Source organism: Nycticebus coucang, chromosome 5, assembly GCF_027406575.1.
Source record: "Nycticebus coucang isolate mNycCou1 chromosome 5, mNycCou1.pri, whole genome shotgun sequence".
Classification (NCBI taxonomy): domain Eukaryota; kingdom Metazoa; phylum Chordata; class Mammalia; order Primates; family Lorisidae; genus Nycticebus; species Nycticebus coucang.
Window position 1 is genome coordinate 4,650,197 of NC_069784.1, and position 25,445 is coordinate 4,675,641.

Below are 25,445 nucleotides of genomic sequence, written 5' to 3' on the forward strand. Positions count from 1 at the left end.
TTTAACGTATACTGTATTTTGTTAGATGACTAAGTTTAAAAGACTTGGGTGTTTTTGTTCACAAGCTGGCCATACTCCTAGCCCAGTACATGGGCTTCTTTTCCGTATGGTTGGCTTTGGAGTGCAGCTCAATTACTAGACTTTCATTGTCTACTCGCTCAATACCCATCAGTGCTGTTTGAAAGGTCGTACAGCTGTCAAAGAATCTTCACGGACCTGAAGATAATTTCCTGTTGAATGCAAGTGTACTGACATTCATAGAGTTTATATAAAAATACCAGGAATCTTCACTTTTGCTCCCTTGATATAGCTTAGGACTATGTTACAAAACTGAAATACATTTATTTATTAAAGAAATGCTTTTATAAGAAAAAAAAAATTGAACGACAGCTTCTTAGGAAGCTGCCAGAGTTCTAATTAGACATAGTCATTGCATTTTTCTTGAGGAAAATATGATTCTCACTTCTGTTTCAATCCTTGTTAAGTATTAGGTCATCCCAGCGTTCGGTGTTATTTGAGAATAATGAGAATCCAAGGTGAAAACTGGGCCTTGGGACCACTGTTTTCTTAAGCAATATCCAACCACGTTGTGGTTGGAATCTTTCGGGACCGCCCTCAGGACAAAGGGTAGGGTCAGGGGCAGGGGCTGCGGGAAGAGGGGCTGTTTGTGTGGCCTGTTCACCTTTGTTCGCTTTTCAACTAAGCCAGTCTTTCTCCAGACTCGGGCGAACCCCACCCTGAGTTTATACAAACCTCACAGCAGCCAGCCCGACCGCTGCCCCCGGGCCGGCGCTCAGGAATTCCGCCCGCAGGGACTCACTGCGGTGGATCCAACAGCCTCAGCTTCCTCCACTGAGAGTCCCGGAAAAGGCGGCAGCGGGGACGCGCCAGGCAACGCCTCTGCTGCCAGCCAATGAGCTGCGGGGCCCGCGTCGGGTCGTCGCTCATTGGCCCGCGCTGGCCCCGCCCCGCGGCGATCACCTCCTCCAGCCGGTGAATAAAGTCTCAGCCCGGGAGTCGGCGTGACCGGCTTGGTGAGCTCGCTGTCGCCTCTTCCCCCGTGACTCTACCCCCTTTCACCCGATCCCTCTGCCTCTCTCCAGCCGCCAGTTTCCTAGATCTACCTTCGCTGTTTTCCGGTCTCTTTTCACAGTTCAGCATGCAGAAAAAAGATGCCTCCTTTGATGGTTTCCTGCCTTGCTTCCAGCGTTTCGCCACGCAGGCCATTCACGCCGGCCAGGATCCGGATCAGTGGACCTCCCGGGCTGTGGTGCCTCCCATCTCAATGGCCACCACGTTCAAGCAGGGGGCGCCGGGCCAGCACTCGGTGAGCTGGGTCTGTCTGGGGCAGTCCAGAGTTGGGCAGGAAGGAGATACGGCTTATACATTAAAAAGGCACGTAAGAAATTATAAGATGACTTTATAAAGTAGGAAGCAACCGAAAGGATGTTGCTACACTCTAATTCTGGCAGTCAAGCTTTGTATTGGGTGGGTCCGATCATATTTCTTTTGATAAGCAGGACGGGAAGGAGCAGTTTGTCCAACTTGCCATACAAATTTGGAGTGAAATTCATGTGATTTTTGGCAAATTTGCAATCGAAAACTAAAGGTCATTAGTTCTTCGAATTACCTTTAGCAGCAAAACTTTTAAAGCTATAGTAAGGAGTCAGCTTAAAAAGTATTAAAGATCTGATGGCTTACCTATAATCAAGGTATTTCTCAACAGCTGTATTAATAGTTATGGAATTCCTACTATGTGCTAAATATACATACATACATATATAGTATCCTGTGTGTTACAAGTATTGTCTCCTCTCAGGTTAACAATAACGCAATTCTGAACTGAATTCTCTTTTTTGTAATGGAATAGCTGAGATTTAGGGATGTTAAGTAATAAGTCTAAGGCTAGTAGCTGGAACCCCACACTGAAGTGCCAAGCTACACTATGCTATTACTCCACTAATGTTAGTGGTAAGTTAACCAATTGCATTATTTCAGCAGTGGGGCTTAGTGATTAAGAGCACCAGTCGGATGGTCAAAGGCTAGGTCTAAATTCTGACACTGTCTCTTCTGACCTGGGAGACCCTGAGCATGTTACTTAACCTAGCCACACCTCAGGTTGATCTTGTATAAATGAGGATAATAGTACCTGCCACGTGAGTTATAGAGGTGCAGGTAATGCTGCTTAGCTCATAATAATAACTCAACAGTAGTTTGGTTTTTCATGATGTTCACATTTATGCTATTTTTATGTGATCCTCATGACAACCAAGTCAGAGGCCAAGCCAGGTATTATGTACCTGTTAGAGAAAAGGGACCTGCCCGGAGTCAATACAAACATGACGCCTAAGGCTGTGAGAAGACTTCTGTTAATCACATTGCTTTTTTTCTTCTGATGGTGTACTTTTGATGGATCTTGAGGAGTTTAATATTTGCTAAGGTTTCCAAGAAATTAGTTGACCCTGTAGGTCCAAAATATTATTATGCTTTGAAAACTATGTCAGGGTGTTGTTATGTCATATTAGCTGAGGAGAATTCTATCTTTTTGTTTTTTGAGGTAGAGTTCTAGTACATTTCTACAACTGGCTTAAAATACTCTTTAGCTACTGTATTTTGGGATCAAAAAGTGTATATCACCTCTCTTCTATGCATACAGATTGTTCCTGGTGTGGTAAATATGTGGCTCCCTAAGCTTTGGAAATTAAAAGTTATTAACCATTCAGGTATGACATTAAGAATTAAATGTTATCAGAAAGCCGACAGGATGGCTAAATCTACAAGACTCTGCTTACGGCCTTAAAAAATCAGTTAAGACCACTGAAGGGACTGTGAAGAGCTGAATGAGAAACATCTCTCTCCAACTGCCTCTTTCCCCCATAAAGCTGAATATCTGCAGTGAAATTTATGGTAACATGAAGTAACTTTCTGTGGCAGGAGTCACATGAATCCAAGCATTATTTTCTGTCCGGTGGGAACAGCTGCAGGTCATGATAAGGCAGTGATGCTGAGGAGTGTAGAGAGTATCCTGGAGCCCTGGGAAATATGCTGGTCAGCGTGGCAACAACAAGGAGACACAGCAGCAAAACTTTTAAAAATCATTGTTACCAATACTGGGAGCTTCTGAATCAGAAACAAAGGTGGAAAAAGTGGTTGTGTTTTGTGATGTGCTAACGGAGACAGGGAGAGACACTATAGGCTTTTAATCAGTGTTTAAATGCTAGGTTTAAATTCTGGCTTTGACTCCGTAGGTATTATAATATTTATCTTCACGTTCTGAAAGCAAGTTATGAGGATTAAATAAAATTGTTATCACTCAATCAGACAGGTCTATTGCCTGCTGCCCAGATAGAGGCCAACATACTGAGACAGCAGGTGTCGTCGCAGAGAAAGTTTAATATTGAAGGTGCTGTGTGAGTAGATGAGAGTAACTTTTCAAATCCATCTCCTTGAGAACTTGGGGGCTAAGATTTTTGGAAGTGATTTGGTGAATAAAAGGCTAAGGAATTAGATCTGCTTATTGGCTTGATGTGAAATTATAGGTTTGGGGAGCAGAAATTGTCTTCTTGGTGGAAACAGATACTCTACCGGGTAGAGGGTTGCAGGACCTGTGGGATCAGTTCCTGCACATGACCATTGGTGTGGTTGATGCCAGTTGGTAACTCCCTGAATGCTGAGTCTAGAATTAATCTCAAAGACAAGTTTTAGGTTTTACGTGTTATCTATAGAAGCCATTGGGAGAAGTCAGAAAACTTGCTTTTGTCAAGGATATGTGACACTTAGGATATTTTATCCTCATAATAATTTTATGAACTAGGTATCTGTATGTTATTCTCATTTTACAAATATTGAGTATGACTCTTGGAAATGTTGAGTAATTTACTTGTTGGCATGTACTGGCATAATGGCAGATAGAGAATTCTAATAGAGTTTAACTTCAGGTCTGTCTGCCCCACTACATCTGTAACAGTCATGTTTCTGTCTAATGACGGACAGACCATAACTAAAGAAAAGAAAATCGTATGGTAGGACATGCCCATAATTGTTGTGGAGATGTCTATGTTAGAATAAATCTCTTAGAGTTCACTCTAACTTCTTTTCTTCAGGGTTTTGAATATAGCCGTTCCGGAAATCCCACTAGGAATTGCTTGGAAAAAGCAGTGGCAGCCTTGGATGGGGCAAAGTACTGTAAGTGATTTCTGTTCACAGTCTAGAATCCATTTTAAAATATACCAAGAAAATCATATGACTTTAAAGAGGAAAGTTGAAAAAGAAAAAGTAAAAAGGATTGAAAAAAAAAAAAGAAAAGAAAAGAAAAAAAATGAAGGAGGCACAGAATGTAGAACTAGATAAAAATAAACGTTTGTTAGTTCCAAATTCTTTCTTCTAAGACTTTGAATTCTTTGTACCAAGTGCCCCATGTGGTATAACATGTAATCATCAGGCACAAATAAATATGAATACAGTTAAAATGCCAGCATTTACTATTCAGTATTCATGTGAATACAGTCTTCATCTGAAGCTCTCAGTATAAATAGATAAAAATTAAGTAAGTTTAATAACTACCTATGAGAATATAAACTATTTTATACTATGGTTTATTCACTAAATAACACCAAGGTCTATTTGCAGTTACCAATAACCCATATCAATGTGCTATCAGAGATTAAAGATTAGCTCCTTGAACATTTTTTTTTAATGAAAGGAGTGGATTGCTATTAAATCATCTTTGTATTTTTTTATATAAATATTAAATAAAGGCAGGATAGCTAACAGAAAATAATAGTCTTATGCATCCATTATGATTAAATTAGATCAGATAGATCTCAGGTCTAGTTCTGAGTTTTGTTAAAATGGTGACTCATGTATCCATATAATTAATGATGGAGTCATATCTTTTTTTCTATTCCTTAAGTTTGAAGTTTTTTATTTCAACATTTTAAAGCTATAATTGGCAATAGGTCTTTTATCTCAGATTTTTGGAAAGAATTATTTCAAGTATTTCTGAGAAATGTTATACTCAAGGCAGCATTGATATAAAACTAAAGTACTTGCCTTCATTATGTATTTTTGATTTTAAAGATACTTTATTTTTAAACTGGGGTCTAACTTTGTTGCTGGGCTGGAGTACAATACAGCGGCATCATCATAGCTCATTGCAACCTCAAACTCTTGCCCTCAAGTGATCTTTGTACTCAGCCTCCAGAGTAGCTAAGTCTGTAGGCACACTCTACCTTGACTGGCTGATTTTTGTATTTTTTTGTAGAGATTAGATCTTGCTATGTTGCTCAGGCTGATCTGGAACTCCTGGCCTCAAGGTATCCTCCCGCCTTGGCCTCTCAAAATGCTGGGGTTATAGGTGTGAGCCACCAGATATTTTGTTCTTGAAATAGAAAGAGGGATTTTGTAATGGTGGTAACCAGGTGATCTCTGGTTACTCAGCTGGGAAGGCTGTCCCTATATCAGTAGAGACAAGGGACATAAAGGAATGCCAGTATTTACTGTAGCTGATTTTAAACCTACGGTCTGAGTTTTTGGTCTGCTCTAACTTGATTTCTATTTCAGGTTTGGCCTTTGCTTCGGGTTTGGCTGCCACTGTGACCATCACCCATCTACTGAAAGCAGGAGACCAAGTGATTTGTATGGATGATGTGTATGGAGGTGGGTGATCTCTTCCATTCGTAGCCTGCCAACTGGTATTTTAAAGATACTCATAAAGTGAGCTCTGAATTATATTAACAATGTAACCAGCATTATGGATTATTTACTGACTTTTAAAGGTGTGATGGACCCCACCCTGTCTCAGACTTGGCAAAGGAGGACCATAAACACATAAGGTCCATGCTCTTAGAACTGCTTATGATATTGTTCAATTATAATTATATTTAATCTATTGGAAAGAGCATGTAAGACCTGATAAACTTTCAGAAATATTCTGCTCTAGAGAAGATAATGTTTAGAGAGAGTGTGCTAATAATTAAAAATTTTTACCTGCAATGAAAATGAGCTATAAGTCAAAGAGCTCAACTCTCCCTCCCCCCGTTGCCTTTTTAATTTTATTTTTTGGTTTGAGGGAGACCTTTAAAAATTTGTTGAAAGCTATGGAGCTCTTCACCCCAAATATTTTTTTTTTTTGCCGGGGCTGGGTTTGAACCCACCACCTCTGGCATATGGGACCGGCGCCCTACTCCTTGAGCCACAGGCGCCGCCTACCCCCAAATATTTTTATGACTACACCCAATATTTTACATTTTAGTTTTAGAGTTTCTACAGTTTGATCCCTTGAAGACTTTTCATGAGTCCAAATTTAAGAACTTCCATTCCAAAGAGATTAAATGTTAGTTGTTTACAGTGGGTGTGTGGGGAGGAGATGGACTTGCTCTCACCTCTAAGCAGCACTGATTTTTGTGTTCAAAACAACAGCAATGAATTTTGTAGATGTACGTTTGCATATATTCCACGTGCTTCCAGATAATTAAAATGATTTCTGGGGTATTATTATCATTTTATATATTTCCTATATGAAGAAATAGTTAAACATCTAAGTTCTTCGAAGGAAAAGATTTCCTTTTGGTAATCATTTTATCCTTCAGAAATCAGCACAGTACTTTATATTTTATCTTGGTCCTTATAATAGTTTGTTGAGTTGAAATGATAGAAATCTTTAGAAATTTTAGTTACTTTTATAATGCATTATAAAAACCTTATGGCAAATATAAGTACTAACTCCTGAAAATTATTGATTTTTAATAATTCTTTATATTCTTTTTCAATCTTATATTAACTAGGGTCAGTCAACATAATATCAAAACTCCAGTTTACTTTTGATCTTTTTTTTTCCTGTTGGCTATCAATAATAGCAATTTTCCTTTAAATTTGCACATATATAAATCAAGTTCAGAACACTGTTTATAATAATAATTATTCCAAGTTGAACGATTTATCTCCTTTCACTATAAAACTAATAGTTTGAAATATATTCTCTCGTTTTGTCCATTAAAGCTTTGAGAACCTCATAAAAAAGATGGAGAAAGTACAAAGAATAGTAACTAATTCTTTTCTTTGACCAAGTGTAATTAAATTGAAATTAATTTTGAACATTGCATTAGCATTAGTTCATTTATTTTAGGTTTGAGTACTAGAATGAAATTGGTAAAAATGATACTGATGTTTCAAAGGGAGCATGGCGCTCACTGTTTGAAGAGTAGAGACTGGGTTCTTTGAGAAACACTTTCTGTTTCATGTCACTTGCTGTGAATATCAAGTGTGTTTTATGTGACTTTTGAGCCTTAAGTTTAGAGTCCAAACTCTTCGTCTTCTAACTAAGCACCTACAGTAAAAAGAAAAGAAAAAAAAATAAAGTCCAAGCCTTATTATCCTCTATTATATTGCCTTTAGTTGCATTTTATAGGTGACTGAGAGTTCCTATGTTTCTAAACTGTTCATACCCCTAAGGAACAAACATTTCTTAATACAGTGTTCACTCCGTTTTATGTCATTCTCTTCTGCCTCAGGTACGAACAGGTACTTCAGGAAGGTGGCATCTGAATTTGGATTACAGATTTCTTTTGTTGATTGTTCCAAAGTCAAACTGCTGGAGGCAGCAATTACACCAGAAACCAAGGTAACTCAGCTAGTGTTTTGGTTTTGTCTGTTTTCCTTGTAATGTTTTATTTTCATCTTTTCTGCTTACTAGAGGATACCACTTAAATTACATCAGATAATAAATTTTATGGGAAGCCACTGGAAACATCACCAAGATTAAGATAGGTCGGCATCTCCCAAGTATTACAGCATAGATACGTTAGATTTGTAAATATTGGACTGCAAGTACATTTGTAGTTCTATATTATAGTTTTTGCATTATCTCAGGCAAATCTAACCGAAGTCTCAATTTGTTCATTTGAATAATGGGGATAATTTTTATCTGCTTTTTAGTAACATGAAGGTGAGAGTTAAATGAGATAATGCACATGATATACCTGGATACTTGGTAAGTGTCAAAAAATTTCCAATGGCCGTTACACAAATCTCATTGTATTATCAAGCTAGTATTGATAACAAAAGTCATCATAGAGATTGCATTATAGGGATGGAAGCTTGCCAAACCCCAAAACTTTAAGCATGGTGACTTTTTTCAGTGCTGATAGGGGTACGACTGTAAGTCCTAGTTAGAAGTAGAGAGTGGGCCATCAGCAAGCTTTAGCCTGCACCCTGGGAAGCTTGCATGCTACCGGAGGTGTTCCAGGCCTGAGTGAACAGCATATGTGGCACTCTTTCTTGTGACCTCATTTAAATTCTGCATGGGTAATAGAAAGACCAGTGTCTTTTATAAGTCAGCCTTTCCCAACTTTTTTGCTAATGATTAAAGGGTTAGCATTGTACCCAAGATTATGTTACAGTGAATGATAAAAAATGAACATCTTTTCCTGCATAAACAATTACTTGGCAAATTAACACAGGGGTAAGCTTTTGGTGATTAAGGATGGTTGTCAAAGGAACTTTTTAAAAATCTTGCTTGGGAGAAAAGACACATTAAAGTAGCTGGTCTAGTCTTTCTCAGGGAGGAAAGCAAATTGGGAGTGTCAAGTTTCGTCCTTGGAACTTTCTGGAACTTTACTGACTTGAATTTTGCCCTATGAAGTGTGAGGCTCATCATGTATAGTAGAATTCTTAAGTCTATGTTAAACCTACTTTTTATTTATTTATTTATTTTTAATTCTAGTTATTTTTATTGTCAATAGGAATAGTAATGCTTACCAGAAATGTTTTCTATATATTCCTTAAATAATTCAAGATTTCTGTAGAATATGAATTAGTTTAACCACCTTACCTTTTCCACAGTAAAACTCTAAAATAGGAAGAGTATGCAACTAGCTCATTTAAATAACAGGTAATAAAAATAGAATTACTAGTCCTTTAAAAAAAAAATCTGTACATGGAAAATATTTAGAAAAGTTGTGATGGTTTTACAGAACGTGAATGTAATTGATGTCACTGAATTATATACTTAAGAATGGCTATACTGGGCGGTGCCTGTGGCTCAGTGAGTAGGGCGCCGGCCCCATATGCCAAGGGTGGAGGGTTCAAACCCAGCTCCGGCCAAACTGCAACAAAACATAGCCGGGCGTTGTGGCGGGCGCCTGTAGTCCCAGCTACTCGGGAGGCTGAGGCAGGAGAATCGCCGAAGCCCAGGAGTTGGAGGTTGCTGTGAGCTGTGTGAGGCCACGGCACTCTACCGAGGGCGATAAAGTGAGACTCTGTCTCTACAAAAAAAAAAAAAAAGAATGGCTATACTGGCATATTTTGTGTTATAACATTTATTTTGCCATGGTATTTCTTATGAAGAATGAGACTAAAAACTAATCAGATAAAAAAATCTTCTAAAAACCTGTTGATAATGTAATTCAATACAGTGGCATCTTGTTCAACAAATATTCTTTTTTGATTTTCTTCAATAACTGTCAAGCATCTACTTTTATTTATACCTGAATTGTGGTAGGTTTTGAGATATACAGATAAATATCATATTGTCTCTTTTTAAAGTGAGCTACAGGCCTGGTGTTGTGGCTCCTGACTATAATCCTAGCACACTGAGCGCTCACAAGTTCAAGACCAGCCTGATCAAGATTGAGACACTGTCTCTGCCAAAAATGGAACAAAATAGCTGGGCGTTGTGGTGGGAGCCTGTAGTCCCAGGTACTCTGGAGGATGAGGCAGGATGATTCCTTGAGCCCAGGGATTTTGAGGTTGCTATGAGCTATGATGTAGCCACTTCAATGTAGCCAGAGTGATAGAGTGAGACTCTGTCTTAAAAAGAAAAAATGAGCTATAACCAGGCTTTTTTGTCACTTTTCTCCTTCAGTCTTAAAGCCCTTGCTCTTCTAAAACTATGGGTATTTATTTTATAGTTTCTAGTCCATCTGATACTATTTAAGTTCACATTAAAGATATTTAAGGGCATCATAGGAAGAATTGTTTTTAACAAAAATAATACCATGTATTTTTACACTACTTATGTTATTTATCTTTGAGAACAAAATTTCTAGTTACTGAACTACATCTTTGGAAAATAATTAAAATAATTAGCTTTAGACTTTTTTTGCTTATATGTACCTTATCTCATTTGATATTTACAACAACCCTGTAAGTATTAACAGTTATATTGATGAAGAGGATAAATTACTTAGCTGTGGCCTCTCAGAAACTGCAGGAGAGGTGAGGATTCAGATTTGAACCTTTCAATTTCATCATCCACGAATTTCCATTACAGAGTAGCTCCCCAGGTTGTTACAATGTATGAGATGTATGTTGAAGAAATATTTTTATAAATTATTGTATTTACTGAATGATTTTAGCTTGTTTGGCTCGAAACCCCCACGAACCCCAGCCTGAAGATGATCGACATTGAAGCCTGTGCACATATTGTCCATAAGCATGGAGACATTATCTTGGTTGTGGATAACACTTTTATGTCGGCGTATTTCCAGGTAAAGGAAAATAAATTATTTTGGCATGATTAGTAGATCAAACATATGTATAATTAGGAAAGGAGGGACTTAAACTAAAATTATGATGAAACTCATGAAATGATTATTTATTGGACAAAATAAATTTTAACTTTTTCCAGGATTAGTTAATATCTTTTCAAAGCTATATTAATGTTTTATATAGTAGTTTGTGTTTTCTAATATGGTCTCAGAGCTTCCTAGTTCTCTTCGGATGTGTGAACTCTGAGAACATGGCTTTATTATGTTATTGATCTGCCACTGCTAAGTGCGTAGTAAGGACTTTACTGTTAAGTGTTGGTGACAAACCAGGCATATTATAGTTTGATCACATGTCACGTATTCTTTTTTTTTTTTTTTTGCAGTTTTTGGCCGGGGCTGGGTTTGAACCCGCCACCTCCGGCATATGGGGCCAGCGCCCTACTCCTTGAGCCATAGGTGCCACCCACATCTCATGTGTTCTTACACGCACTATCAAGGAAAGGCTGTCCTCAATGACATCTCACTGTATGTCACACAGATTTCTCCATTTCCTTTTTCTTTCTGGTTTTTCTTCCTTTAGCACCACAGAAACTATGCCTGGACCGCTATATCTTTAACTTGTGTTATGAAGCATGGCTTGTTTTACATGATAGATTTATTTATATTTTGCATAAATATATTGCTCTTATATTAGTTTTTTGGCTCCTATAATAAAATACCTTAAACTGGGTGGCTTATAGACAGACATGTATGTCTCCCTGTCCTGGAGGCCGGGCAGCCCAGAGCAAGGCGCAGCAGACTCGGTGTCTGGCGAGGGCTGCTCTCTGGTTCTCGGGTGGCACTTTCTTGCTGTGTCCCCACATGGGGAGGAAACAAGACAGCTGTCTGGGCCTCTTTCCTCGGGGCACTAATCCCGTTCTTGAGGTGACCTGATCACCTCCCAGGGGCTAGACCTCCTAATATCATCAGAGTGGGGATTAGATTCAACACTGGATTTGGGGGAGCACAAACATTCACCCCACAGCATCACCCTCTAAACCATCTCTTTCCCGCCTTCCTCTACACCCATCTTCCCCCTAAGCCCAACCGTCTCAGACACCCGTCGTTCCTTCCCTTTTTTCTCCGGGTTCTTCCTCTGTTCTGTATTACATTTCTTGGGAGATCCTCTTGGGACCGCTAAGTGACCTGCTGTCTGCCCTTTTCCCACAGGTTCTCTGTCCCCTTTTGCGAGGGACCCAGCTCTGCTTTCTGTCCTTGTCAGGAGTTGCCTTCCCCTGCCCTTTCTCCCCGCTCCTGTCCTGTCACACTCAGCACACTTCCTGAGGCTCATCTCCATCTGCAGGGTTCTTGGAACCCAGCTTGCTGCCTCCAGCTCCTCAATCAGGCAGATCTTTGGAGGTTCAATTGTTTATATTTGCCCCCTTTGGTTTTGGGTCCCTAAAGTTGCCCCAGGCTGCTGCCCCCATGTGATAGAGTGACTCCTTGGGGATCTTCCATAAACCTGTTCTTATGTGAGGGCACGATCAGGGTTTATTTTCCTTTCCTGGCCACATTGCATTCACGTAGCTGCATGGGCCCTGTGCCTTTGGCTCACACTGTCTGGCTGCTGCTTGTGTCAGGTAAACCATCTGTTTCCAAGCGAATATCCCCTGGCCTCATCTGCTTGTCCCAGCTAATGTGCAGTGTAGAATTCCTTGTGCCAACTTCTTGACCCATATGCCACCTCCACTAGGCCAGTTAATACAGTACAGGATGGCTTTAGCTGAGTCATTGTGAGTCCTGTATGTTCCCAAAAATGTTTACATAGATTTTTCAGCTTGGCTCCACCCAGGTTACTCATCAGGCCTGGCCATTTTTCTCCTATTACCATCACTAAAGTAGGTCCAGTTTTTCTACCTTTTAAAAGCCTACATTATATTCCTCATGCCAAGGATAGAAATTTGCTTAATTTCAACTTCACTTCATTCCAGTTGAAATTAATGAGAATCCTGTCTTTCCTAGAAAGCCACATGTATTGGTTCCACAAAGCAAATCTCCTCCTGAAAAGACCCTCTTACTGTCTTACCCTCACAAAAACTAAACCTACTCTCTCCTACCTGCCTTCTGTTTCTGGGTCTTCTACAAGTCTCACAGCAGGTAACGTGCTCACACCTGCACGCAGATTCAGAGCAGCGTCTCTGGAATCGGGCAGTCCGGGTGTGAGTCCTGGCTCGGCTCCATCAGCTCTTTAATCTGAGGGCTCTATCTCATTTTTCTTAGTCCCTTTTCCTCCTCTATACAATTGGAGCCAAAGGTACTGATGTTATTCAGTTAGGTAAAGTTCTTTATACAATGTTTCACTTGGTTATGTCAAATATTTAGCATGGTTCTTAGCACTTTAAAATGAGACGAACAGTTGTTTGTGGTTGGTGTTTGTTTTTCCTTCTCTACTGGCCACAGAGTTTACAGAACATCAGCAGTAGAAGGGCCCTGAGACCTCATCTGCTTGAGCCCCTCACCCTAGCAAAGGACAAGCAAACACATGCGCAGACAGAGCTTTGGCACCACCGTACGCTAAACGTCCTGTTGTTGAAACACCCTAGATGAAAAGGTCCATAACCACCTGCACTCACATCTTCCAATGTCTACACAACTCTAACAAGGTTAAAAACACACCTACAGTTTTATGTTCAAAAACATGTAAATTGAAAGACAGTGATAATACATTGTTAAGAGGACGAGTTGATTATAACTTTAACTCTCACTGTGAACATATTTTAACACTAGAGAATAGATCTGGAAGATAAGAAGTTAAGTGAAATAAGCCAGACACAAAAGGCAAATATCTCATAATCTTATTCATATGCAGAATCTAAAAAAAGTTGAACTCATAGAAATGGTAACTAGAAACATGGTTCCAGGAGAGAAGGGGAAACAGAAGCAGAGTCTGGAGACCATGGTCAAGTCTACAGTTAGGGAGGAGGAGTACGTTTTGGTGTCTGTTACATAGAACGATGCTATAGTTAACAATAAAGTATTGTAAAATAAGAAAGTAAAATAAAAGCAATGAGGTATGTCTCACAAGAGGTAGAAGAGAGGATTTTACATGCTCCCGTCTCAAAAAAAGATACTCGTTTGAGTTGATGGATATGCTAATTACCCTGATTTGGCCATTGCACAATGTACACACACATTGAAACATCACATTATTCTCCATAAACATGCACATTATTATGTGAAATAATGAAAAAAAAAGAAAAACCTAAAGGATTATGTTTAAGAATATTAGGTGAGAGAAAATAATCCAAACAGATTTATTTCTGGGTGACTTTACACGTGGCAGAATTAGAATGGTTTTCCCCGGGTATTTGTAGGGGAATTGCACTCCCCACCTGCAAGGGTTACCAAAATCTGCAGAGGCTTAGTCTTTGATGGAAAATAGCTAGTATTAGCATATAACCTACACACATCTCCCTGAATACTTTAGATCATCTCTACTCTCTTATAATAACCTAGTAAAATGTAAGTGCTGTGTGAATTATTGTTACACTGTGTTGTTCAGGGGATAATGACAAGGAGAAAAAGGCTGTATATGTTTAGTACTGACACAGCTCTTCATATTACTTTTTTAATATTTTTAGTCCATGGTTGGCTGAAACCATGGATGTGGAACCCATGGATAGGGAGGGCTGACTGTGTAATGACAGCAATCAGGAGTCAGATCAAGATGAGCCAAGTGTGAACAGTGATAGCATATATCGTGGGGGTTGAGGGTTGTAAAGTCTAAGCAGATTAGTTTATACTTACTTGACATAAAAATTGCTGAATGTTTATGTCAATTATTTTATGAGGTTAATGAGTAATAAAATACCAATGTATCTGCTGTAGGTAATAGATTCGTGGACCAGGCTGCAACTGCTATAAAGAAACAGAACAGGGAAACCTGTTGACCTGGGTCTGTCTGCTGTTTCCACACAATTTATGCCTTGAGATTGAATACTGGCTTTAAGACTTCATATTTTTATTTGGTGGGAGAGAGGCAAGTGGAAGTTAATATTAGAGATTCTGGAAAAACTTAAAATGGACATATTTATACAAAGTTAGTACTGGTTAGAATTAGAATGGAATTTACAGTTGCAAACAGGCAGGTAATGAAGCATATTTTGAAATGATTTGTCATTTAAAACAAAACACTTTTTTCTTTCAGAGACCTTTGGCTCTGGGAGCTGATATTTGCATGTACTCTGCAACCAAGTACATGAACGGTAAGGCACGTACAGTCTGCGCTCTGAGTGTCTGTCCTGGGCTGGTGAGAATAGCACAGGCCTTGACTTTTCCATCTTTTCTTCTACGGCTCAGTAGTTTTTTTTCTGTGACTTATGTAGAAAGAAAACCATTGCACTTTGATGAAATGTGAGATGTTCATTTATAGTGCACAAAACAATGTTCATGATTCATGAGAAACAGATTAAAATTCACTATAAAATACTGTGGTTTTATCCTGCTGACTTTCTGAAAAAGAAATACTTTTTATATGGTTTTCATTCTATTGTGGTAGGTATGTTTTACCTGAAAGCATTTTCAAGTGGAGGTCATGGTTTAGAAATTATAAAATAAAAAACTATTATGAATTGTTTTTAGCCTAAATGTTTTTGTTTGTTTCAGGCCACAGTGACGTTGTGCTGGGCTTGGTGTCCGTGAACTCTGAGAGCCTGCACGACAGGCTTCGCTTCTTACAGAACTGTGAGTCTCAGCAGGTCCAGGTTCCCTCCTATGCTCTAGGAGACTCCATTTGATATTTGTATTCCCACTAAATGTGGTGAAGTTGTAGCATTCTAGTAATATATGAAAATAGAGGGAAAAATCTGATTTTAGAGGAAAGTATAAAAAATTGAGCTATAAACACATAGTTGTAGTATAGTCAGGCTCCATGACATGGCACAGGAATGAGTTGTTATTTTCATGTCAGTGCTGATTTTAATCATACTATGGTAAGGCCTACGTGAATTTTTAGTTTTAAGACTTACTGGATTTTTTCTTTTTGTCAAAAAACATTTGAAAGGAGGGGATTCATATACTCTACTTTTTATATCTGGAATGATGGTTGATTTTAAAGAGCACTTTGGGTATAAACTGCTGTTTTTCAACAGATAGCTGTTAGGAATGTGTTTTCTGTTTGTACGGCTCCATGTGCCTCAAGTATGGGTTAGGATTTAACCATGGCAGTTTGACAGGTGAGATAAAAACATAGTTAGGAATAAAAATACTCTTTTAGGAAGTAGCTGCTGAACTAAGGAAAGGAGAGACTAAGGACAGAAGCCCAAACTTACTGCGTGGTGACTCTGCTTTCCTGTATCGAGAGCAGGAATGAGGCAGGTGTCCAGAGGCCTGCGAAGGGCCTGGCTGCTTCACACCACGGCCGCACAGAACGCTGGCGGGACACTCAGTAATGACAGGAGTTCAGCTGCTATTTTTCTCTGTATATTATAATAATGTTTCAGAGAAATATAAGATTAGCCCTTGGGCATTTTCTCATTTCATTCAAGTCATACAAAGGACTATTTTTCTTCATCTTCACAAAGTTCATATCATCATCATTGTACTTAGCTTTGAAGACATTCATTTCTCCTCGTTTGACAGTAAATTTTACTAGGCGTATTTCTGGTTCATTCTCACGCTCCTGATTTGAGACATTTCCCCTGCATGACTTGCCCCCAGCACTCAGCTGCGCAGCTTCTCCGAGTCACTGTAACGAAAGAGACATGCCAGAGAAAGTTCTGGGCCCCCGCCTGTCTTCAGACTAACCCAGCACATGTTCATCTTGTAGCTCTTGGAGCAGTTCCATCTCCCTTTGACTGTTACCTGTGCAATCGAGGTCTGAAGACGCTCCACGTCCGAATGGAGAAGCATTTCCAAAATGGGATGGCGGTTGCCCGGTTCCTGGAATCTAATCCTCGGGTAGAAAAGGTCATTTATCCTGGTATGTTAATTGGATTTCTAAGCAGACATGCTCATATCAGGATTTCAGCAGTTATCCCGAGCACCCTGTGTGGGTAATATTTATTTCTAGGTTAGGTAATCTCATTCATCTTTACGTTGGTTTATTTTTGGTCCTGCCATGTGGCTTTCTCTGTGGAGGGTCCACTGGAAAGAAGAGGGACCTGATCTCAGTCTTGTGTTGTCCTTAGGCTAGTGGAAGCTTAGACATTAGGGAATCGGTCCTGCGTGGTAGATGTTCCTGTGAAGGTCTTAGTGGAAGCTTAGACATTAGGGAATCGGTCCTGTGTGGTAGATGTTCCTGTGAAGGTCTTAGTGGAAGCTTAGACATTAGGGAATCGGTCCTGTGTGGTAGATGTTCCTGTGAAGGTCTTAGTGGAAGCTTAGACATTAGGGAATCGGTCCTGTGTGGTAGATGTTCCTGTGATGGTCTTAGTGGAAGCTTAGACATTAGGGAATCGGTCCTGTGTGATAGATGTTCCTGTGATGGTCTTAGTGGAAGCTTGGACATTAGGGAATCGGTCCTGCGTGGTAGATGTTCCTGTGATGGTCTTAGTGGAAGCTTAGACATTAGGGAATCGGTCCTGCGTGGTAGATGTTCCTGTGATGGTCTTAGTGGAAGTTTAGACATTAGGGAATCAGTCCTGCATGGTAGATGTTCCTGTGAAGGTCTCAGTGGAAGCTTAGACATTAGGGAATCAGTCCTGCGTGGTAGATGTTCCTGTGATGGTCTTAGTGGAAGTTTAGACATTAGGGAATCGGTCCTGCGTGGTAGATGTTCCTGTGATGGTCTTAGTGGAAGCTTAGACATTAGGGAATCGGTCCTGCATGGTAGATGTTCCTGTGATGGTCTTAGTGGAAGCTTACACATTAGGGAATCGGTCCTGTGTGGTAGATGTTCCTGTGATGGTCTTTAGTTGGAAGGTTTATGTCTACCTTTTCATTGTTGCAACATTGGACTTTTCGGCTGATTTTTTATAATCTTAACAGTCTGCTCTTCTGCACTGGCTCCAACTTTAATCTGATAGAGATTTGTTACAGCTGAAACTTGAATATTTATGTGCCAAAACCTCCCTGAGGGTCTCCTACTTTTTTTTTAAATTGCTTCATCTCTCTCAGCTTCTCGAAATGCCCAAGTGGAGTTAGCAGACTTACATGCTAGTCTTTGAATTTATTTTAGCAATCTTCTGAACTGGGTGGTCCTAAGTTAATCCTTTTGAGCTATCTAGCCATGTATTGTTGAGAGTATAGGAGAAATAAGACCGGACCCAGTCTCCAAAGACTGTAGACAAACCAAAGCAGAAACACGTATGAGATTAAATGCCCTGCTTGTATTCTTCGTAAGGAACTGTTGACAGGTGTATATTTTGGATGGAGGGAGAAGAGCTTTGAGCCATGCACTGAAGAATGGGCAGTGTTTGTTACAAGAGCTTGGCAAGGCACTCAGATTTATTCAACATGTGTTATTCAAATCCTTGCCAACTATGGGCCAGGCTTTGTGTAAGGTCCTGGGAACCGACTATTGAGGAAGGAAATGGATTTGCCCTCCAGCAGCTAATGTGGTGGATGGACAGATAGTGAGCAAGAAGCTACGGAAGGATGCAATTAACAAGGGAGTCTAGTTACAGGGACGGCACGTGCAAAGGTCCTGAGAGGAAGTGCAGTGGCGCTGGCATAAAGAAAGCTGGGGAAGGGTGGTGCCTGTGGCCCAACAGAGTAGGACACCGGTCTCATATGCCAGAGGTGGTGGGTTTGAATCCAGCCCCTGTCAAAAACTGCCAAAAAAAAAAAAAAAAAAAAAGCTGGGGAAGGCACCACAGACAGGTCAGTCTGAAGCTGGAGAGGGGAGCAGGGGCCCACACGGTAGTCAGAGGTGAGGCTGGCATAAAGCTCAATATTAGGCTCATTTGCCATTTCTTTATGTAAGGAGTGAAATTTTAAGGCCAGCAATGACATATGTGACTCTACAATAAGATTTTATTGTGCCTTATGATTCCAGGGCTGCCCTCTCATCCTCAGCATGAGTTGGCAAAGCGTCAGTGCTCAGGCTGCACGGGGATGGTCACGTTTTATATCAAGGGCACTCTCCAGCATGCGGAGACTTTCCTCAAGAACCTAAAGGTAAGCTTTGAAAACTGCTGCTAAGGGGTGGCACCCATATGGGCACCAGCCCCATATAATGAGGGTGGCAGGTTCGAACCCGGCCCCAGCCAAACTGCAGCAACAACAACAAAAAATAGCTGGGTATTGTGGTAGGTGCCTGTAATCCCAGCTACTTGGAAGGCTGAGGCTGGAGAATCAACTAAGCCCAGTAGTTGGAGGTTGCTGTGAGCTGTGACGCCACGGCACTCTACCAAGGGTGATAAAGCAAAACTTTGTCTCTAAAAAAAAAAAAAAGAAAAGAAAAGAAAATCGCTTCTGAAGTTGTGGGTAAGACCGCCTTACAGCTGTTGACTATCTCTCACTTCTACCCAACCCAGGCAATAGTCTGTACCTGCAGGTCACACCCATAAACCTCCATCGTGAAATGCTTGGGTTGCAAAAGACTTCAACTACCAGGGCACAGTAGCAGACATCTAAGTACGGTCATTCGCTTAGGTCTCCATATACTACGATCAGTTTGAGAGGGACGGATGTTTTATTGCATTGATGTCTCCATTTTCCTAAAAGCAAACCCCTTCTACCTCCTGGTGTTGCCCTAATTTAATACAGTTATAAGAATAATTTTAAAAATATTTGTAAAATTCAATGACACTTAACCCTAAATACAAACCTCAGTGATTTTATTTTTTTGTGCTAATAATGCGTTAAATGGATATATTTCGTAAGTGATACATGTGAAGAAGTAAGTTTATATATCTTGGTTTTTAGATTTTTAAAAAAAATTTTTAGAGTTTTTAAAAAAAATTAAATAGTGATAATGATCCAAAGTGTAAATGTCATAATTTTGAAGTTTTAGAGCTCGTGTTAAATATTACTTAAGTATAGAGCCAAATTAGAAAGATAGAGGACTTTCACTTGGTTCGGCTTTAATGTTTTAAATAAAAGTTTCAAGATGATATGAATAATTGGTGAAATTGTTGTAATAGATGTTGTTCTCATTTTTTCCTCTGTGTTTCTTGTCAGGGCCATTTTTTTTAAGAAAATGTATTTTTAGGCAGCGCCTATAGCTCAATGGGTAGGGCGCCGGCCACATACACCCAGGCTGGTGAGTTTGAACCCAGGCCCGGCCAGCTAAACAACAATGACAATTGCAACCAAAAAAATAGCTGGGCATTGTAGCGGGCGCCTGTAGTCCCAACTACTTGGGAGGCTGAGGCAAGAGAATCGCATAAGCCTAAGAGTTTGAGGTTGCTGTGAGCTGTGACTCCACAGCACTCTATGCAGGGCAATAGCTTGAGACTGTCTCAAAAAAAGAAAGAAAGACAGAAAAGAAAATGTATTTTTAGATTTTAATAGAAGATTTCAATGCCTGTCTTCTTTGCTATAGTTATTCACTCTGGCTGAGAGCTTGGGAGGATACGAGAGTCTTGCTGAGCTTCCGTAAGTATATTTCTGTTTTTCTGAGCATTTTAAATTTGATGTCAGCTTTAACGACTGTTTGGGGGAGGAGTACGGGAAAGTCAGGGATATGTCAAGATATTTAGCAGTAAGAGTATCATGGTGCTAACTCATCAGAATGGACTCTACCCGGGTGAGCTCTAGAGGGGGCTGCCTCTCAGCAGGCTGTGCCCTCCCACATGCTGACTCCTTCCTTGCCCTGCCTGAAAGATTCCAGTGGTGACTGTGCTCTAGGGTCCCTGGGCCCTGGGCCTGGGCCTTTGCTCTTTGGATCAGCCTTGGAAGGGGGACTGGAGACTGTGGTGGACGGGCTGTTTTCAGGACTCCCTGGGAAACAGAGAATGTGTCTCTGACGGAACTGTCAGTTCCACTGTTCTCTGTCCTGTGGGATAAACCTCTCCTAGCTGCGTGTTATCTGCAGGTGAGTCCAAACTCCAACTTGGTACTCTAGGCTTTTATTGTCTCACCCGATCAATCCATCCAGTTTTATCAAAACTCTCCAGGATTCTGGAACAGGAAGCAGCCTGAGGTCACGCAGTCCACAGCGTATTTTACAGACAGTTTAGTTGGTTTATTCAGATGTCACACATGCACACGGGGCCACTTCGTCCTTGGCTTTGCATCCGGAACAGTGAGGGGATGTACTGGAGCCTGGATCTGGAGTTGAGGCCTTCCCCCCAATTCCTTAACCAAGGAGCTTCCATTTTTTCATCTGTAAAATGACATTGATGATGATCCCGTGTTGATTCCCTGTCCCACCGAGCATTCCCGAGCCGTGTCTTGCCTCTCCGTGTGCTGCTGGGACCACGTATTGTGATTATTGTGAGGGCAGGTCACCCTCGTCACCTGCTAACCTTAACTGTACTAGATGCGCACGGTCGTGTCTGTGTTTTCCTTTTCATAGACATTTACGGAGTAACTTGTCTTGGCAGCACTGTGTTGAGGAATGTCGGGATTACCCAAGTTCAGGCCGATTCTCTGCTTTCTCATCATAGTATATTGTTTAGGGGGAGATTCGGGCAATCTCACACTGTTCAAATACACATGATGCCCAAGTGAAGAAATGTAATGAAATAACATTGGTAATGTTATTTCACAATGTTAATTAATAACGAAACGTTTGAAATCATCTGTGTGACACAGGTAGCTTTTTGGTAGTCTTTCCAGGAGATGCCTGCTAGTACATCTTGATGCACCGGAGGGCACACTGAGTTTATGAAATTGCTTCACTTTTCCTCATGATGAAATATGTATTACTTTAGGACTGTTCATAAGAGCAGATCTCTGCTGAAACCTGTAGGGATTTGGTTTAAAGTTGCACGTCCTCGGATACTGCAGCTTTGGTTATCACCCTGGTGCCAGTGGGTGAGGAGAGTCAGGTCAGGACTCGTCTGTTCTGTCACCCTCCGTTCTGTGTCCCCAACTCCCGCAATGAGGAAGGGAGAACGTGAGGCCAGTGTGTTACTGGCTCAGTCTCCCAGCCCAACAAAACAGACTGACTCAGTGACCTCAGGAAAGTTGCTGCCCTTCTCTGCATCTCCGAGTTCTCTGTTGTATAATGTGGACAACATTGTCTCTAGTTCTTAGGACTGTGGTGAGAACAGAGGGGAAAAAATCCCAATGCCTTGGTTCATACTAAATACCTAATAGGTATCTGTGAATTATTGCTTTTTATTTGGTATCTACTATATTCCAGATACTTATAAGTTCTTTATGTCTGTTTCTGTGACAAATGATTCAGATAGGTATTATACTTTTTCATCCATTAAAAAATGAATTAATGCACACGAGTCGCCTGGCAGAACACTTGTCTCATGGTAAGCACACAGTAGGAGCTGTCTGTTATTTTTAGGAGAGAAGCCGACACTGGGGATAGGTGTCGACTTTCACGCGTCCACATAGCCAGTGTGTGCAGGGGCCAAGATTCACACTCAAGTCTATTGGGCCGCGAGGCCAAGTTCTTCTTTCACATGTACAGTGTCTCGTAAGGAATTAAGAGCCTGCCCGGGCAGAGCATTGCAAGGAGGCCATTTGTGTGTAGAGACCTCACTAGAGTGGTAACAGGAGGTGAACGGTGGGTGAGACTGCGAGCCTCTGCTCCCACACACCTCAGCCCACGGGGATTATTCTCCCTCCCAGAAAACCCTGGCAGTCTTCCTGTCCACATGTGTTCGGTGTTCTCTGTACCATTTTTCTTTGTGAATTGTCATGGCCTTTCACTCTCGCATTGTCACAGAAGGTCAAGAAAATGCCTCATTCTTGTGGCTTCCCAGTCACTCATGTTGACGATGAGCTGCCAGGTGGTCTGGGAAGCTCTTGAAGGCCCCTGTGCCCTGGGTTCTATGCCGGGGTCATCAATGCTCGGCGCTTGAGGCCTGGCTTGTCAGCTGTCAGCACGCCTGGGTGTCTTTCCCTGCAGGGCCTCAAAAAGTGCAGTTCCAGATTGATCCAGCCAGCAGAGAAAATTAATTCTGGTCGGCTTCTGGTCCAAGAGGCCTCTTCTCAGTCGGTGTCTGGCAGGTTGGTCAGAGGGCATCACTTCTGGCCGAAGCCTCCTTCAGGCAGGTGCTGAAATCCACCCACTGGAGGCTGCACCTTCCCTCCAGCCTGGGCGTGCCGGGCAGGCGCCTCAGTGTCAGGATCTAGGTTCCCTTACCAATGTATAAACAGGGTTAAAAAAGTCTTGGTTTTCATGCAAAATCATGATTCGAATAGATAAATTTCATAATTTCTCATTTGTTTTTGCCTGTGAAAAATTATGTGGGTCTGAAAAATGCGATATCTGGAGAAACATGCTGCCCCTAACATCGCCTAGTGATCAGAAATCATCTCCTGCCTTTCTGCAGTGCTATCATGACCCACGCATCCGTGCCGAAGGAGGACAGAGATCTCATTGGAATTAGTGACACGCTCATTCGACTCTCCGTGGGCTTGGAGGATGAAAAGGATCTCCTGGAGGATCTAGACCAAGCTCTGAAGGCAGCAGTGAGTCTCACTGTGTGTCTAATCTGGGGGGTGGGCATCTCTGCATTTACGAAGAGTGGTGTCGCTGTGAACTCTGAGGGTTTGTCTTCCTGCTGTAGGCAGGGCGTGTGAGTACAGGGAAGTCAGCTAAGCGCAGAGTTAAAGGTGTTAGTGTGCAGAAAACCTCTCAAGGAGGCGAGGGTTTTGCCTGTAGGTTTGATGACATCTTTTTCCTGTGCCCTGTGTTGCAGCACCCTCCAAGGGAAAGTCTTAAATAGTACTCCAGAACGGCGATTAGAAGCTGCTTCCTGAGAAGATGAATCTTCTGAAGAATGTAATGGACAATTAATGAGCTTTCACAAAATTTTCAAGTGAAAATTTCAAGGCACCTCATTACCTTTCACGACTGTGACTCTTGGGACCATCGCTGTTAACAACAGTTTCTCTGCATCTTGTTGAATGGACAGGGCAGGTCCGTTAATTTCTCTGTGTTGATTTTCTATTCATTTGGCTCTGAGAGAGGGGAGACTTGTGCTGCTCTTTGGATCATGTTCTTTTTTTCGTATTCTAAGACTTATTTTGATCATGTTTACAATATAATGCTAATTCATTTTTGATGTTTTATGAAGGATTTCTTTATTAAATGAATATTCTGAAATCAAGTGTGATTTTTGCATATTGTTGAAAACATCATTGAAAGCAATGGTTTACACTTAATTACCCTACGCCAAAAATCAAATACTTGAAAAATTTACTGTGAAATTCTACTGATTTAAGGTTGTACTGAATATATTTTTAAAATAAATTTAATTATCAAATGAATCCCATTGTGGCATTCCTATATTATATGACATTAACCTGCATTCCTGGATCCTTTTGCTTATCCACATTGCTCTTAGAGTTCTCACCTTCTTATCCTAAGTTTTATATGTTTATTATAAAATATGTTTATATGTTTAATTAAATACCTGTCATTTCCAAATCTTGGTGTTTGCGGATTAGTTACAAATTGGGAGTTAAAGACCATCTGGTATTTTTATCTCAGTAGTACATTTGTTGAGGCTAACGGCAGATGTTTAAAAGTAAGACCTTTTTAAGCGCACAGTCAGAAGTTATCATTAATAAGTCAAATGCAGAAGATCTCCAGGTGACAGACGAGATACCTTTTTGAGGTTGTCTTTAGGTCAGATTTGTATGTAACTTGGATTCCTGATGACCAGCCCGTATATGATGATAATGACAGTATCAATAATATTGTAATAATAATACAGTGTAACAATGTAATAATATCCCTGTACTGTAATAATTATAGAAACTATTGTGTTCTCCCTTTTAATTTAAAAGAACAAAGCATAAAAACAAGGTCATACAAAAAGTTAAGAGATAGGAGAAATTACAAAAAAGAATATGAAAGTTAACACTCACCTAAGGTTGTAGCAATGCTAGACTTATAGAAATGTTATGCTTATTATTTTGATCTTCCTAGCAAATCAATGATAACCTTTCCATCTGTAATTAATCCACTACACTGCGGAGTAATATTTCCTGCTTTTATTGGAGCAATGCCTTTCATGTTTCATTATTTTTACTTCTCCCTTTACAATTGTTCTGACAGTCTAGGGATGGAAGCCTTATGCGTTCACAGGGAATGCTGGCACCTGGGCTTTCTCTGAACCCTTATTTCTACTTTGGTTTGCATCGTAATCACCTTTCTCTTCACTGCTGAGTCACCTAGACTTCTAGTAGATTATGTGGGGGAGCATGATAACAAGGGTAAACACTTGACTCTCAGAATCTAAAAGATGAAAGTGATGGTGTGTGTAAGTGACCGTATAAACCTGCTGCCAGCCTAAAGGTGCTACACCCAGGAACCAAACACCCCCGTGAGTTTGTTTACATGTGTGGTAGAAACTAATCCCAAATTATTTTTTTTTTTTTTTTTTTTTGTAGAGACAGATTGTCACTTTATGCCCTTCGGGTAGAGTGTCATGGCATCACACAGCTCACAGCAACTTCCAACTCCTGGGCTTAAGGATTCTCTTGCCTCAGCCTCCCGAGTAGCTGGGACGACAGGAGCCCGCCACCATGCCAGGCTATTTTTTGGTTGCAGTTCAGCCGGGGCCGGGTTTGAACCCGCCACCCTCGGTATGTGGGGCCGGCGCCTTACCGACTGAGCCACAGGCGCCGCCCACTAATCCCAAATTATTAATTTCATTATTATATTTACTTGCCTGGAAGAAACGCCTTTAAATTATTAATTTGATTCTTAACATGCATGGAAGAAACTAGTTCCCAAGTTTTTGTTTAATTATTTAATTATCAATTATCCTTATGGAGAGCCTTGGGAGCCCATTCATAGGTATACAACGCTGTAATTTGGGTCATCCTCAACCCAGTGACTGCCTGGGATTAGATTAGTAAAATTGTTTTTGTCCCAAAGGTTTTCCATGTCATACC

General features: G+C 40.7%; 1 protein-coding gene across 1 annotated transcript; it reads left to right on the top strand.

The window, feature by feature from the left end:
• The first annotated feature begins 1,011 nt into the window (after nt 1-1,011).
• Nucleotides 1,012-23,810, top strand: CTH (cystathionine gamma-lyase). The gene is made up of 12 exons (XM_053591352.1): nt 1,012-1,327; nt 4,104-4,185; nt 5,563-5,658; nt 7,512-7,621; nt 10,356-10,487; nt 14,674-14,731; nt 15,132-15,209; nt 16,294-16,446; nt 18,463-18,584; nt 19,954-20,006; nt 22,871-23,009; nt 23,240-23,810. The coding sequence occupies exons 1-12, from the start codon at nt 1,160-1,162 to the stop codon at nt 23,264-23,266; spliced, it is 1,218 nt and encodes a 405-aa protein (XP_053447327.1). The 5' UTR covers nt 1,012-1,159; the 3' UTR covers nt 23,267-23,810.
• The last annotated feature ends 1,635 nt before the right edge of the window (nt 23,811-25,445 follow it).

Coding starts and splice junctions, on each gene's coding strand:
- CTH (XM_053591352.1), top strand. CDS start 1,160: ATGCAGAAAAAAGATGCCTCCTTTGATGGTTTCCTGCCTTGCTTCCAG. Junction 4,186..5,562: donor CTTGGATGGGGCAAAGTACT/GTAAGTGATTTC, acceptor TTTCTATTTCAG/GTTTGGCCTTTGCTTCGGGT. Junction 5,659..7,511: donor TATGGATGATGTGTATGGAG/GTGGGTGATCTC, acceptor CTTCTGCCTCAG/GTACGAACAGGTACTTCAGG.